The 15,849-nt window shown below is 46.3% G+C and overlaps 1 protein-coding gene across 2 annotated transcripts in view; it reads left to right on the top strand.

Annotated features, from left to right (window-relative positions):
* The window catches only part of CREB3L1 (cAMP responsive element binding protein 3 like 1), a 64,939-nt gene extending 52,355 nt beyond the window's left edge, over positions 1 to 12,584 (top strand). For both annotated transcript variants that reach the window (XM_029582593.1, XM_029582592.1), the window contains 4 exons: positions 5,395 to 5,494; positions 5,640 to 5,766; positions 6,097 to 6,331; positions 11,582 to 12,584. In XM_029582593.1, the coding sequence (XP_029438453.1) occupies positions 5,395 to 5,494; positions 5,640 to 5,766; positions 6,097 to 6,331; positions 11,582 to 11,618 (499 nt within the window). In that variant the 3' untranslated portion in view covers positions 11,619 to 12,584. The remainder of the gene's footprint in view (positions 1 to 5,394; positions 5,495 to 5,639; positions 5,767 to 6,096; positions 6,332 to 11,581) is intronic.
* The last annotated feature ends 3,265 nt before the right edge of the window (positions 12,585 to 15,849 follow it).

Below are 15,849 nucleotides of genomic sequence, written 5' to 3'. Positions count from 1 at the left end.
ATTTCTGTGGCTAGAAAGTGTTTATCCCGTGGAAATCTGCCCCCTGCAGGAGGGTAGAGGTACTCACGTCTTCCCTAAGGCCACATTGAAGTGAAGGTGCCCAGGGAGGAAGTCAGGCCCAGCGCTTTGGTTGCAGAAACAGCAGCTGCAAAACTCAGTAGATCCTTTTTGCATTTTGCAGTTTTCAAAGCAAACGTAAGCAGGCGCTTTCATCTTTCAAGTTGAAAATCAGAGCAAACTCCATGAAGATAAAATGTACATGGGACAGTGCAGCAATGTGAAGACTGGGCCCCTAGAAAGGAGGTGTAACAGCCTCATGTCTGTAAGAATTAAGGTTGTGGGACTTGCTATCCACAAGCCAGGAGGTTTATGGAATTTGTGTTGCTTTTCTTTGTTCTTTTATGTGTTGTTTTTTAATTAAATTATTTTTAAAAAACCCACAAAACTGGTATCACCCCAAGAGGTCCATATTCAAAGAACCATTGAGCAGGTAAATTATCCGATAACTTTATGAGTCTTCCTCCCTGAGCAAACATCCACATAACTGTGCCTGGACAGGGCTCATGAGCTAGACTGCTCAACATCTGCCAGAGCAGCAATGTGGTCCTCCTCACACACCTTCTCCAGGTTTTATCGCCTGGACGTTTGCGAGGGCGGTGTTTACAGGACCGCAGGAGAGTAGCTTTTGTACATCCCTTTGGTCCTGAGACCACCTGGCTACACTCTAGGAAATGGAGAAATTACTTAGCTGATAATTTTGTTTTCCTTAGTGAGGGCAGATGGACTCAGCATCCTGCCCACTGCTGCCCAAGAACAGTGCCAAGGAATCGCCCATGAGGTGAATCCAGATTCCAAGAGGTTACGGCTAAGCTATCGCCCAATCCTTAGATCAGGGCATCTATAATCTTGCTGGGGTTCAGTGTTTGTTTGGTTGAGTACATTATGGTTATCCATTTTTAGTCAAGTTGGTTTTAATCAAGTTTTTCGGTAGAATGTCCACAGTGGCTTTTGAAGAGAACACTGAAGGGCTGAGGTCACTGCAGGGGGGTAGCTAGGGTGACGTCAGATTTGAATCCTGACTCCATTTCCATCTGCTGGCAGGGAGGATAAACCCATTGGTCCTGAGTCCATCTGTCTACACTAAGGAAAACAACATTATCAGGTAAGCAATTTCTCCAATTATGGACTTCTCCTCAAGGAGAAGTCCAAACCTTTTTTAAACCCAACTACATTAACTGCCTTAACCACATCCTCTGGCAATAAATTCCAGAGCTTAATTGTGTTTTGAGTGAAAAAGAATTTTCTCAGATTTGTTCTAAACAAATGAAAAGCACCAGGCCCATTCAATCTGTCTGTCCCACCTTTGCAGACCTTAATCGGTCCATGGCATTTCAGTTCTTTTCCCTGTCTCCAGAGATAACTTTCTTGAACTCTGACACTTCTTTGTCTCCACCAAAATAATATTTCCTGCGACCTCCCGTGACCACTTGTTCTCCAGCTTCCCTTCCTTTGGACCAGGCCTGCCTCTAGTGAGTTTATTCCTTGCAGGTACCTGAACGTTTCATCATATCCCCCTGCTATTGGGAGACAAAACCTTATTATTCCTGATAACTCAGATGAATCTTTAGTCTTCTGGGGCTGGATCCCCCTGCTATTGGGAGACAACCTTATTATTCCTGATAACGTCTGTGGCTGGATCCCCTGCTATTGGGAGACAACCTTATTATTCCTGATAACGTCTGTGGCTGGATCCCCTGCTATTGGGAGACAACCTTATTATTCCTGATAACGTCTGTGGCTGGATCCCCTGCTATTGGGAGACAACCTTGTTATTCCTGATAACTTCTGGGGCTGGATCCCCTGCTATTGGGAGACAAAACCTTATTATTCCTGATAACGTCTGTGGCTGGATCCCCTGCTATTGGGAGACAACCTTATTATTCCTGATAACTCAGATGAATCTTTAGTCTTCTGGGGCTGGATCCCCCTGCTATTGGGAGACAACCTTATTATTCCTGATAACGTCTGTGGCTGGATCCCCTGCTATTGGGAGACAACCTTATTATTCCTGATAACGTCTGTGGCTGGATCCCCTGCTATTGGGAGACAACCTTGTTATTCCTGATAACTTCTGGGGCTGGATCCCCTGCTATTGGGAGACAAAACCTTATTATTCCTGATAACTCAGATGAATCTTTAGTCTTCTGGGGCTGGATCCCCTGCTATTGGGAGACAAAACCTTATTATTCCTGATAACGTCTGGGGCTGGATCCCCTGCTATTGGGAGACAAAACCTTATTATTCCTGATAACTTCTGGGGCTGGATCCCCTGCTATTGGGAGACAACCTTATTATTCCTGATAATGTCTGTGGCTGGATCCCCTGCTATTGGAAGACAAAACCTTATTATTCCTGATAACTCAGATGAATCTTTAGTCTTCTGGGGCTGGATCTCCTGCTATTGGAAGACAAAACCTTATTATTCCTGATAACTCAGATGAATCTTTAGTCTTCTGGGGCTGAATCCCCCTGCTATTGGGAGACAACCTTATTATTCCTGATAACGTCTGGGGCTGGATCCCCTGCTATTGGGAGACAAAACCTTACTATTCCTGATAACTTCTGGGGCTGGATCCCCTGCTATTGGGAGACAACCTTATTATTCCTGATAATGTCTGTGGCTGGATCCCCTGCTATTGGAAGACAAAACCTTATTATTCCTGATAACTCAGATGAATCTTTAGTCTTCTGGGGCTGGATCCCCTGCTATTGGAAGACAAAACCTTATTATTCCTGATAACTCAGATGAATCTTTAGTCTTCTGGGGCTGAATCCCCTGCTATTGGGAGACAACCTTATTATTCCTGATAACTTCTGGGGCTGGATCCCCTGCTATTGGAAGACAAAACCTTATTATTCCTGATAACGTCTGGGGCTGGCTCTTTGTTCCTGAAGAATGGATATTCTGTTGTTGTATTTCTGGACGTGAACCTTCATTCCCGGAGACTGATTCGTGTGTTGGTGGAATGAACTGAATCCACTCATGCCGAAAAGTGATTCCTTTCTTGGCAGATGCCTCAGCTACAGAACGCCTTTGTTCTTGGAGGGGAATTTTTTATTTCTAGAGATTCGAGGTGAAATCTTGGGAGTTGCAATCTAGTACATTTGGAAGTCAATGGGAAGAATGGAAGTTGCTTACCTGTGGTTTTGTCATGAATTTTAATGACTCTTTCCCATCTTGTCTTCTATATTTTGGCCTCGCAGGGCTATCTTGGTAGGTCAGGCCTCAGCTTTTCCCTTTGAAGACCAGCATGTGCACAGACTTGGGCAGGAAGGGGCTCTGCGTGTTATTTCTGCAGCTTGAATGAATTTTTCGGTGCACAGGGGAGCAGGACAGTCTCTGGATCTGGCTTGTGAAGAGACAGCGTCTAACGAGCAGCACTGAATCGTGATTGGGGCCAGATTTCCTATTTGACACAATCAGCGCTGTCCTTGGGGATGGGGGAAACACAGGGGCGACCATCCTGGGTCCTGCGTCATCATGATAGCCCCCATCCCCAACACTGCACCCCAGGACCCTGCTGCAGTTCATTTGCCCTGGGCCTCGAACCCTCCTAAGGTCAGCCCTAGACACAATGGGCTCAATACTCAAATATATCTGATAATCTTATGTAGGATAACTTAGAAGGGATATTCAGCAGCGCAGCTATGCTGCAGATTATAACTGGAGAAGCTCTTGTTATGCGGATAACTTTAGAGCTAACCGGATAAGGCTGAATACAGGCAGTTATCCAGTCCAGATAAGTGGTGCCATACACCCCACTCCCATTCACTCTCCGGTTATTTGCTTATCCAGCTAAGTAGCGTTTCAGGATTGGGCCCAGTAGGTACAAGCTGAATTGTATTAGAAAAAAGCTTTAAAGTCCTACTTATTTTAATCAGCTTTGAAGACTTCTAGAAGCACAGAGTATTTTTGGACTGTTGCTTTGGGTGCTGTATTTTTAACATGTATGTTCTTTTGTAATCTGCAATGAAGTATTGGAAGTATGCGGGAAAGAAATCGATTTTAAATAAGACATTGTGGAATATAACATGGGGAAAATAAGTGTGTAGGAGGGGCTCGGGTGCTGTGCAGAGCAGCGTTTCTTACCTGTGTCTGTCTCAGGGGACCTGCCAGCACCATCCAGATGGAATCAGCAGAGGAGATGTGCTGGGGTGGCCTCAGCTTTGGGTTTCCTACTTCTTGATGTTGGAGTCTATTATTTGCAATGGATAAGGAGGCAATATTTAATCTGATATTCGATCAGGGAAGGATCCTTAGAAAGATATGGAGTTGAGATTAAAAACTGACCTGACTACATTAAATTTGTCAGGGATGAAGTTGTATATTGGGTTTTATTTTGTACTGGATAAGACTGTGATATAATTCTCTGTGTTTGCAATCTGTTTTGAATGAGTATCCCATTTTGGAAATGCAGAATAGAAATGAAATGTGGCCCTGCTGTGCTGGCTGTGAGAGAAGGTGGATCATGCTGTGTGTATGTAGCCAGGAGGCAGGTTGCTGAAGGCTTGTGGATTCATGGGTGTGCAGAGAGCATTACCAGGGTGAGTTTGGATATTATCCTGTGGGTTTATTGCAGGGGAAAAGGTTCTGGTTAGGATCCAAGAGGTGCCGTTATTTAAGTGGTAGTAGCCTTATTCTCTCAATGTTGTCAGCAGTGTTTAAAAGAAATATAGATAAGACAGTGTAGGAGCAGAACAAATGTTTTATTGTGATGAGACTGACAGCCATGTGTGCGCTGGGGATGAAATTCAGCAGTGCTATGCCTGTACACGTAACACTATTCTATATCATTATTTATTTCAGCTTATTACCTGCCTCTCCGGGAATGCTCAGGCACTTAAAAGAAGTTGTAAAGCTGCAGTAATTTTGGTAAACCCAGAGCCGGCAGTGAATAACCCGCCCTCTCTTTTCCTGGGGAGAGGACGCCATAGCTGTCTCTCTTCTCATGGAGCTTTAATGCCACCAGCTGGACGAATTTTGAACTGCAGAGCAGCATTCACTTCACTGTGCTGTGTGGTCCACGGAAGAATGATCTGATCTTCACTCACCTTCTAAGTCCTGGCAGCCATTCATCACTCTGTTAGCAGCCGGACAGAAAATAAATTCAGTAGGGTGGTGGGTGATGATGACAGTAGCAAGCAAAGGTGGGTGCTGGCTGCAGCTTCCTCTCTGCCTCTTGCTGACAGCTCTGTAGAGTCGCATAGTTGGTTGGTTGCCTGCTTGGATTACATTCCTCGTGGTGGTGATGCGGAGAGAGGGTCTTGGCCGTGGTGCTTGCAGTGGACCTTAGGCGTCTCACCATCGGTTTCTTTCTCTTTGTCTCTGCGTAGGACCCTGTTGCAGCAGTTACAGAAGCTCCAGGCGCTGGTGACTGGGAAGATCTCCCGACCCTATAAAACGGCCTCTACACAGACAGGGACCTGTCTCATGGTACAGAGCAGTAACTCCATCCCACTGCTTCCCTCTCTGACTCCCAGACCCTCACCCCACTGCTGCTCTTTGCCTCTCTTTCTCTCATTCCTTCTTGCCTTTCTCCATTGACTCCAGACTCCTCTCTCTCTCTCCCCTTCTCCAGGTGTTTGTGCTGTGTTTTGTTCTGGTGTTGGGTTCCCTGATGCCGTGTTTTCCAGAATTTTCCTCCACATCACAGACAGTGAAAACAACTCCACTGCCTACCTCGGATATTTATACATCCAGCCAGGGTGAGTGGGTTCCACATTCCCCATAATGCTTTCATCCTTATCCATCCATTCATGTAGCGGGAGCCTCCTCACTCCAGTGCCTTGTCAGGACTGGTCAAGGCAGCTCTGGTGCCAGGTCAAGACATACAGTGTTTGCTGTGAAGATCACTGAGAAGTAAAGGACTGATTAGTTGGCTATGCCTGAAGAAAAGCTTACATTGTGTGTACAGTGGCTGTGAAGGCCCATTTAAGTGTCTGTGATGCATGGGGAAGGCCTCACCTTCTCACCAGCCCTCTGCCTTCTCCCAGAGAGCCCCTGGTATTGATTTCTGCCTTCTTTCTCATGTGCAGTGCGCTCTCGGAGTCTTCTATTCTATGAGGAAGCAGAGGGCACCTCACAGGAAGGTTACAGCACCCTCCTGGACAGCTGGGAGCCGGACGCCATGTCCACAGAGGAGATGAAGGTCCGAGACCTGCCGTGGACACATGAGGCAGCTAAGTACCTGAGTGTCTCAGAAGCGCCTGCAGCAGATGTGAATCAGACAGGCATGGACTTCATGCATTGGAAAGAGGGGTATCACAAGAGGTGAGTCCAGCTACCAGTGAGGGTCTTCCTGATCCCAGCTCTGGGCTTTGTGATCCTGTGCTTCCAGGAACCGCAGCAGCACCCACTACCCAGACAGAGAAAGCAGTCCAATTGGCAGATAGGTTTCACAGTACAGGAGACGGATTTGCAAACGTAAGAGATACTCAAGCTAACTCAGTTTTACAGCTCCAGGCAGAGAATTTCCATACTATGAAGACTTAAACTCTGAAAAGCAGAGACGGAGCAGCCTCACACGCAGAGATGGGTAGATGGAGACAACCAAAGGGACAGGGCCTCAGGATCCCTAGGTAGAAAGATCAGCTGGGACCTGTGGCACTGCTGCAGGAAGGATATTGAGCAGGCTGGATGGGCCTTATCTGCTCTTTGCTAAAGGATTTAATTTCCTGCAACTTCTTGCAGGGGAAAAACTGCCCAGAAAGCAAAAACCTGAGCCTGCAGGGATAATGTGGGGGTGCAGGGGAACCTTTACACAGGCAGTGAGCAAACGGTCCCCTGCCTTCTCTGTACACATTTAGACTTGTACAGGAAACAAACACTGTAAAAACAAATGGACAGTAACATAGAGGCTGAGCTCTTAAATTTAGGACCTAAGTTACGGGCCTGTTCCCAAGAGGTCCATATTCAACACCGTCCAGACTCAGATCTGAACATCTCACGCACTAACAAACCCTGAGCTCGCCAGACACCGGGTTCCCAGGGGAGATGCTGGATTCACTCCACTTCAACACCGTCCAGACTCAGATCTGAACATCTCACGCACTAACAAACCCTGAGCTCGCCAGACACCGGGTTCCCAGGGGAGATGCTGGATTCACTCCACTTCTCATAGCTGCCGAAGACCAGTCCTGAAACAGCTGCTGAAAATCTCTGCAGAGTTTAGCTAACTTTTCTATCCAGTCAGTGTCTTTAGGGGCCTAAATGTAAGGGGATTTTGCCTGGACTTAGGGACTCAAGGTCCTAATTTACTAAGTCTTTTCTCCCATTTTGTATAGCGAAAACAAGCTTTGAAAATCAGGCCCTAAGTTAGGTGCCTTGTGCTGAAAATCAGTGCTAAGCTGCTAATTTCTTTCCCTTCTACTAAATCTGCCCCATAGCCACCTAAATTTAGGGTTTCCTAGCGAGTAGCCAGATGTCCTCAGGACCAATGTGTTATGTGCTCCCCTGCCAGCAGATGGAGACAGAGTCAGGTTTCAAAGCCGTCGTCACCCTAGATGCAGCCCTGCAGCGACCTCAGCCACTCAGTATCTCTCCGTCTCCAGCAGATGTGGATGTGCTTTCTCTATGGGGAAGAAATTCTACTTTTAAATTCAAGAAAAGATTGAGCCCCGCTCTCCTGCGGTGATACCTAAAGGTCCCTCTCCCAGTTGAGAATTCCTGAGGTGATTTCCGAGATCCCGTGCCTTGCTCCTGTAGTCGGTTCCCGGCGTGAAGGCAGCGGGTGCAGGAAGCTGCGTGCAGCTGTGACAGCTAAAGCCCTCTCCCCCCGCAGCTGGAGACGTCTCTGTACTCAGCCTGCAAACCCTGAGCCCTGGTAAGTGTAAAAGAAAAAAGAGAGAGAAGAGGATTTCCTCCTGCTTCAGGGACTGGAGGGGTTTTGGGAAGACTTCCTCCAGTCTCCTTGCTCCGCCTGCTGTGCCAACATCGTTCCCGATCCTGTTGGGGTAAGGGGAAGTGGGCTTCTGAGCAGGTGGCGTGGCGTGGGCTAGGCCCTGCTTTAGGCTTGGTCAGCACACCGTGTGGTAAGTTGAGGCCGCGCCATCTTGTGCGCATTTTTGTGCCTGTATTACCCGCTATAGAGCTTCGGTGGGCGCAGTCTGTGTTGGCTCTGTGCCCCCACCTTGCACATAAATCCGTGCACACATACGTATGCACACAACGTACGAGGCGCAGAATACAAGTGAGGCTGGGCAGGCAGGCGGTGCCTGCGCCTCGCAGTGACTCCAAGAGGTTACGGGTCCCTAGACCTGGGCATCTATAATCTTACTGGGGCTCAGTTTGCTTGAGTACAGTTATGGGTATCTGTTTTTAATCTTTTCTTTAGTAGGTCCACAGTGGCTTTTGAAGAGAACACTGAAGGGCTGAGGTCACTGCAGGGGGGGATCTAGGGTGACGTCAGCTTTGAATCCTGACTCCATCTCCATCTGCTGGCAGGGAGGATAAACCCATTGGTCCTGAGTCCATCTGTCTACACTAAGGAAAATGAAATGATCAGGTAAGGAGTTTCTCCATTCTAGTGAATTTAAATAGTTAACCTTAGTCACTTCAAAGGCTTCTATCAAAACCACCTATAAGTGCCTGATGGCAGATAAAGACCAGAATGGTCCATGAATGATTTGTGCACCCGGGGGAGATGTGCATACAAAGTCCCACTTGCAACTTCCCTGCGTAACTGCTGCTCCATGCAGGTTACTCCAGGGCTTCACTGCCACTGTCTGTCTCTGGGATCCTCTCTGCTTATCCTAATGGTTTTATTTTATTCCATTTTTGAATTCTAACAGAAGTAGAAAAGGTGCAGAGGAGAGTGACAAAAATAGTAAAGGGGATGGGACAGGATAGACGTTTATAAAATCATGAGTGGGGTGGAACGGGGTAAATGAAGGAGGGTTATTTTATGCTTTCAAATAATATGAAAAGCCAGTGAAACTCGCAAGCAGCAGATTTACAACAAATCATAGAAAGCGTAATTTACTTCGTGCAGGGTCAAATTGTTGCCAGAGGGACTTGGCCAAGGTGATGAGCCTTGGCCAAAACGTTCCTAGAGGAAAGCCAGAGCGACTAAAGGAAAGCCACTGCTATCCCTGGGAGGGAGTAACAGGAAATAAATCTGCCAGGTACTTGCAACCTGGATTGGCCAGGGTCTGAGCTCAATGCAGACTGGTCTGACCTAACAGGGCAATTCCAATCTTCCTATTACGGTTTTTGTCTCCAGCACCACCTCCTTCTCCCTGAAAATCATATTTCTTGCTGTAGTTTCTGAATCTTCCCCCTTGGATTTTCATATCATGACCCCTAGTTCTACGACTTCCTTTCCACTGAAAAAGCTTGGCTTCTGCATTAATCACTTTCTTCTATTTAAATATCTCTATCATATTCCCCCGTTACCGTTCTATGTTGACACTTGTTTAATTTGTAATCTATACCAATTATATTATTTTCTTTGTAAACCGTTGTGAGGGTGAACTGACTTAACGACGGTATAGAAGAGTTTTTAAATAAATAAATAAACAGACGTATGTATTTATCTTTTCTGCTTTTTCCTCCTCTCAGTCCTGCAGTTCCTCTTCCCTCGCTTTACCTCTTTTGCTCTCTTTTCTTCTGCTCATGCTTTGGCCACCTTCATTCTTTCAGCTTTACCAGAAATTCTTCTTGTTCACTTTTGAATGCTGATCATTTGGCCCTTGCTTTTTCAGCCTCTTTGGAAAACTAATTTTCTTGATATAAAAATCGAATGCCATTGCTATTGCTTCTTGAATTCCTCTTCCTTCCACCTTACCAGTGCGTCATTTAGATATTTCCCCATTGTACCAGACTCGGTATTTTAACTTTGTATGACTCCTCCTGGGCTTGACTGATATCAGACCATATTGTCTGATGCTCACTGGTGCTAAGCTGGGCACCCAGTCTCCATGTCTAAGTGCCAGGTCTAGTACGTCGTCCGCCAGGGAGAGTCTCCAGGTCACAAGTGCAGGTTGAAATCTCCCAGCAACTCTAACTTCTCCCTTCTTTCCCACCTCTGAGATGTCTTCAGTCAGATCTGTGTCCGGAGGACTGTAGAGAGAAGTGCATTGCCCCTTTCTGCCTCTGTCTGTCCCCACACCCCCTTTCATCTTAGTTTATCCACTTCCTTTTCTAACATTCCTTATGGTCCTGCCCACGGGACTCTGTGAAGTCCTCCTCTGCCCTGAGGACCTGCAGACCCGACCTCCTCCCATTTATTTATTTATTTACTAAGCCCTGTACAGCCCCCACACCTGCTCCAGTTACTGCAGTTTCTCCCTTTTCTGACCTTCACCCCCAGAGGTGACAACTCAAAACCATCGGCTTGCATTCAGCACCGGCCTCCTAAATGATCTGAATTTTTCACTTCACATCTCTTTCCCTCTACAGAAAGATTACAGTAAAGCTTTTTATTATTCCAGCCCTCAATATATCAAAAGCCTTTTACTTGCCCCAGGCTTTGAGCCACTGACTAAAGTCGGCGATGTGACTGAGCCTTGCTATGAAAATGCCGATGCCTGAGCACCTTCTCTTTGTGTATTGTGAGATCCCTTCTTCGGTGCTAGGACAATGAATCTGGTTTGTCTTCCTGCCAGCCCAGGATCCCTGTAGGCATTTGACGTTCTAATTTCCTTCCAAGTCTGTCCCCAAGTTAATGCCTTTAATAACAGTCTCTCAGGAGAAGGCGTTTTCTATTTTGGGATCTTTTCTCAGTGCCTTTGGTTTTCGGTGCACAGTGGATGTCTTTTTTTTCAGTTCTGATATCCTTTACAGACTGACCCTGATAGTGATTTCATGCATTTCATGCCTCATCGTCCTCCCTTCCTAAAAATCCACGTGAGTAAGGCTGTTCCTCTATCTCCAAGGCTGCCTCACTGAACAACAATAATTCCTTCCTGAGCAGGGCCTGACTTCTGCCTCTTATACTAATTATATTACGTTTTACACTTCCTGCAGTCATCTCCAAATCCCAGCATTTGCCTGCTTTTAACTAGATGAGTTCTATTAATTTGGGATTTTGTCTGGTACCCTGCCCAGGGATGAGGACCCACTTTGCAGGGCAGAGAGGAAGAGGTGAGGGAGTGTTATAGCTTCTGCTGATGTATTTTTCTCTGCTGGCATCAGAGTATTTTTTGCTGAAGCTTGGAGGGCTGGAAGTGCTCAGGCCAGCCGGAGCACGTGATGAGAGGTTGTTATTTCAAATCTCATTCTGGTAGATCCTACAAAGTGAGGTCAGGAACCCTAAGGATCCACTCTCTCTTTCTCCTTTGCTCGGAGGGATGTGGGATGATATCCTATGATCCTATATGCCATTGCTCTCTTTTCCTGCACAAAAAGCATATTTGCGCAGATTGAGTCAAAGAAAGTGGAGGAGATTGTAAGCCCATCAGCAGTGGTTTCTGATTGAGGATGCTTTGTTGTTACACTTGTGAGTGCGCCTGAGCTCCTGAGAGCAGGAGATTACCCTTGCTGGGCTCACAACATTAATGACTTTGTTTGCTTTCTTCACAGGGAGAGCAACATGAATGACACAACTGAGATTTTGTAGCGGCTGGTGCAGGGGCACTCAACTGGGTGCATGATGAGCTCTGGAGAAAGAGAGATGGGATGGCAATATCCAGAATCCTTCCCCCAAATCTGTACTGGGCTTTTATCCTCTTCTTCCTTAACTTCTCCCCCAGGATTCACTGCAGACGCTGTTGAAGATTGGCATTGCCTGGAGGGTCCTCTTCTCTTTCTCTTAACCTCCATCTCTTTTTCAATACTCTTTTCTGCCTCTCCCTCTGTTACCTCTTCCTCTACATCCCCTCTCTTCTGTCTGACTTCTCCCTCTGCCCCCTCTCTTCTCTTCTGTCTGACTTCTCCCTCTGCCCCCTCTCTTCTCTTCTGTCTGACTTCTCCCTCTGCCCCCTCTCTTCTCTTCTGTCTGACTTCTCCCTCTGCCCCCTCTCTTCTCTTCTGTCTGACTTCTCCCTCTGCCCCCTCTCTTCTCTTCTGTCTGACTTCTCCCTCTGCCCTTTGCAAAGAACTGCACTGCAGCCCTCATCTGTGTCCCGATGACATCAGATCATTAACATCCAGGCCCACTCTCTGAGAAGGACGTAGCACTCTTGCAGCCTGCCCCAGAAATGGAGCAACAAATGACATATTATTTTGGGAATTCTCCTTGAACCCCCTTATACACCCACTGACTCATTTGAGCTGTCCTTCACGTCACCTTGAGCCGATGGTTGCACTGTCAGCGTGGTCACCCTGGAGCCCTGTGTACCTGTCTCTGTACAGACACCTTGACTGCACATTGTAAATAATCAGTCATTTCTTATGTTAGATCATAAGAAACTGTATTTAGAAGCCTTGTGGACCTTGTTTTGGGGAATCCTGTTGTATTTTACTAACTATAGCTAGTGCAAGCTTTTGCCTCTGTCAGATCCAGGGCATGGTCTGACTGTTCAATCCCTTTATTTGCTCTGCAAATGCTTTGCCAATGCAATAAAAAAAAGCAGCATCAGCCGTTTGGATGTTTCCTCTTACTTGTTCTAGACCTGAGGTTCCAGCACCGGGAACTCTCTCCCTAGAAGCTCTCATCAGGGACCCATCACACACAGCTTCATGTCTTGCACTTTAATTTCCAACTCACTTACATGGTCACGTGCCTTACTTTTTTCTATTGGACTCATCAGGGATTTACATCTTACCTCATTGATTGTACCTTCCCAGACGACTCTCAGCAGGAATTCATCATGCAGACCTTGTTTCTTATTGCAGCTATACAGCTCTCAATAGGGAGCTGTCATCCATGGCCTCTCGCCTTGTTGTCTGGCTTTCATCAGACCATCTGGGAATAGCCTCTCTCCTGCCCTCATCCCATGGATCACAAATCATCCCATCCACACATAGCACCAATAGTTTTTCCTTGGGACAAGGAAGCTGCTGCCTAATTTAATCCATTTGTAAATGGAAGCGTGAACCTTAATCAAGGTGTTGAGGCTTATTAGTTGAGTATACCCTTCAGAGTCCGGAGATTTAGGACTGGCAAGGTGCTTTGGAACAATGGGTATTGGGTTTAAGAACCTCAAAAGCATTAACGTTTCTGCAAAGTGATTTTATTCGTTCAATGTTTGGAGACCAATGGGAGTAAGGAAACACTCTGGAATTTTTGGCACAATTTGCATATGATTTAAATGTTTGCCTCTTCTTCAGTTCAATCTCCAGGATACCTGAAAGTCATTAGAACTGGAGCACATAAGCAGAGGTCACCATCATATTGTCCTTGATTGGGTTATAAGTAGTCCTTGATAGAGTTGCCAAGTAACCGAGTCTCTTCAAGAAGATATTCACCTAGTCATTGCTTTTGAAGTTACATTGCAATACCTTGTGGCATTTATAGTTCTTTCATTTTAAATCTGCATCAGAAAGAGTGTCAAAAACTCCAGAAACTTGATTAGGCAGCATTGTCTGCAACTTCTCGGGTCTATAATATTTGTACATGAATAGATCCCTCTATGCTACAACAAATAATTCAAAATTTCCAGCTCACCTGGAAGAGTCCCAGACTGCTAGCTTCCCCTGTTTTCCTTGCAGTGCATCAGGTCATACCCTGTAATGAGGTGCAGGCACCTAGAGCAATGCAGGGAACTGGCAAAGAGTGCAGGCTCCCTGCAACAGCCCCTCCTGTCAACACAACGCCTACTTGAATGAAATATGTATTACAGCAAGGGTAGGCACCTTCAGGTGGAACGAGCTCCTAAAGGGGGATGCATGTTTGGGGGAGGGTCAGTGGGGTGAGGAGAAAGGAGGTGGAAGGCAGAAGTAGATTAGTAAAGCGATGGTAATGCAGATACAAAAGGAGAGATGGGAGATGAAAGAGTAAATGATAGATGTCATAGAGACTGTTGGGAGACGGGAAAAGGTTAATAAGAGGAAAGCGATGAAGTCACAACAAATTACGGTAGTTACTAGAATATTGCATGGTTTCCATGTTACTGCACCTGTATGTGCAGAAATAAAATATATCAGGTGGCACGGTTTTATTGGACTCACTAAATACATTTCTTGACTTGCTTTCAAAAGAGCAAAAGATGACATTTACCAGGAATTAGAGAGCAGTGCATCATAAAAGGCCTTCCAGTGAGGGGGAGGAGAGTGGGGTTTATGGGTGATCAGAAGTACATTTATAACTCATACTGTAAGAGGCACCTTAGGTCTGCATTTGTCCTTTTTTGTCAGCTCCAAAGTCTCCAATCATTTTTACTTGAAAAGTCTTGGTTTCCTGGATTGTTTCACATTTCCCTTTGATTATCCGGATCATAAGGTCATTGATACAGTCTGGTTGGGAAAAGTGCTCCCCCATGGAGGTGACGGCCTGGTCTTTCTGTGGTGTTTCCTGTTCCTCCTCTAAAAGCAGTATATATAATTCAGCGCCTGCTACACTGGTGAGAAAGGCGTGACATTAAAGACAAACACCATAGGGAACACCAGATCAACCTGGTGAGGGAGCCCTTTTCAAAATCAGACCATTGCATCAATCACCTTATGATCCGGATAATGAAAGGGAAATTTAAAACAATCCAGGAATGCAAGACTTTTCAAGCTGACAAAAAAGGACCTAGGTTTCCTCTCACATTATGAGCTATAAAAGTACACTGGTCACCTTCTGATCACCCCTAAACCCCTCCACTCACTCCTCTCCCTTCCTAGAAGGCCTTTTATGATTCACTTATGGCAGCCACACTACTCTCTATTTCCTGGTAAATGTCATCTTTTGCTCATTTGAATTCTGACCTCAAGAGGAGAGTATTAGGTCTTGAAAGTGTGGTGGACTCCCTGGATAGCCACAGTCTTAACAGCTTGTGAGAGGGCCATTCCTTTCAGCCCCTCCCAGGCTAGAGGGCTTCTTTGTTTCAGATTACTGTCGGGCCGATACAGTAAAAGTCCCGGCACGCGCACAGGCCACTCTCCTGTGCGCATGATTCACTAAATTATTTAAATTAGGGCCTGCGGTAAAAAGAGGCACTAGGGACATTAGCGTGTCCCTAGCACCTCCTTTTGGACAGGAGCGGCGGCTGTCAGCAGGTTTGACACCCGACGCTCAATTTTGCCGGCGTTGGTTCTTGAGCCTGCTGACAGCCACGGGTTCGGAAACCAGACGCCGGAAAAATTGAACGTCCGGTTTTCAACCCGCGAGCCCATTTCAAATTTTTTTCTTTTAATTTTTAACTTTTTTTTAACTTTAGGGCCTCCGCCTTAATATCGCCATGATATTAAGTTGGAGGGTGCACAGACTTCCCCGGCGCCAGCAGAAATTAACGCCTGCCTTTGGGTAGGCGTTAATTTCTTTTTACTTACTGTATTGCATGGGAATGCATTTGCATGTTGCGGGCACTATTCGGTTCGGGGGGGGGGGGTTTGGACGCGCTTTTTCGACGCGCTATTACCTCTTACTGAATAAGGGGTAAAGCTAGCGCGTCAAACGCGCGTCCAATCGCGGGTTAGCAGTGCGCTCCGCCGGAGCCCACTGTACTGTATCGGCCTGTTAGTGGCGTTAAGAGTAGGCTCAGTGTCTGGCATTTTGGTTAGAGACTTGGGGAGTTTTCCTTTAAAGTTTGGGAGCTTAGCCCCTGGAGACTGGAGAAGATGCCAGGTTTTTTAGTGAAGGACCATTCCCAAACTTGAAGCCAGGACACGGAATCTGTGCTCTCTGCCTAGGGAAGTGGCTTTTGTTCTCTTCGGTGGAGTTAGATTTTTGGGACGTTTAAGGTATCGGTTTTTGGAAGTGTGGG

The sequence above is a fragment of the Rhinatrema bivittatum genome, chromosome 17, assembly GCF_901001135.1.
Source record: "Rhinatrema bivittatum chromosome 17, aRhiBiv1.1, whole genome shotgun sequence".
Classification (NCBI taxonomy): domain Eukaryota; kingdom Metazoa; phylum Chordata; class Amphibia; order Gymnophiona; family Rhinatrematidae; genus Rhinatrema; species Rhinatrema bivittatum.
The sequence above is the reverse complement of the archived record's forward strand: the minus strand, read 5'-3'. Positions and strand labels throughout refer to the sequence as shown.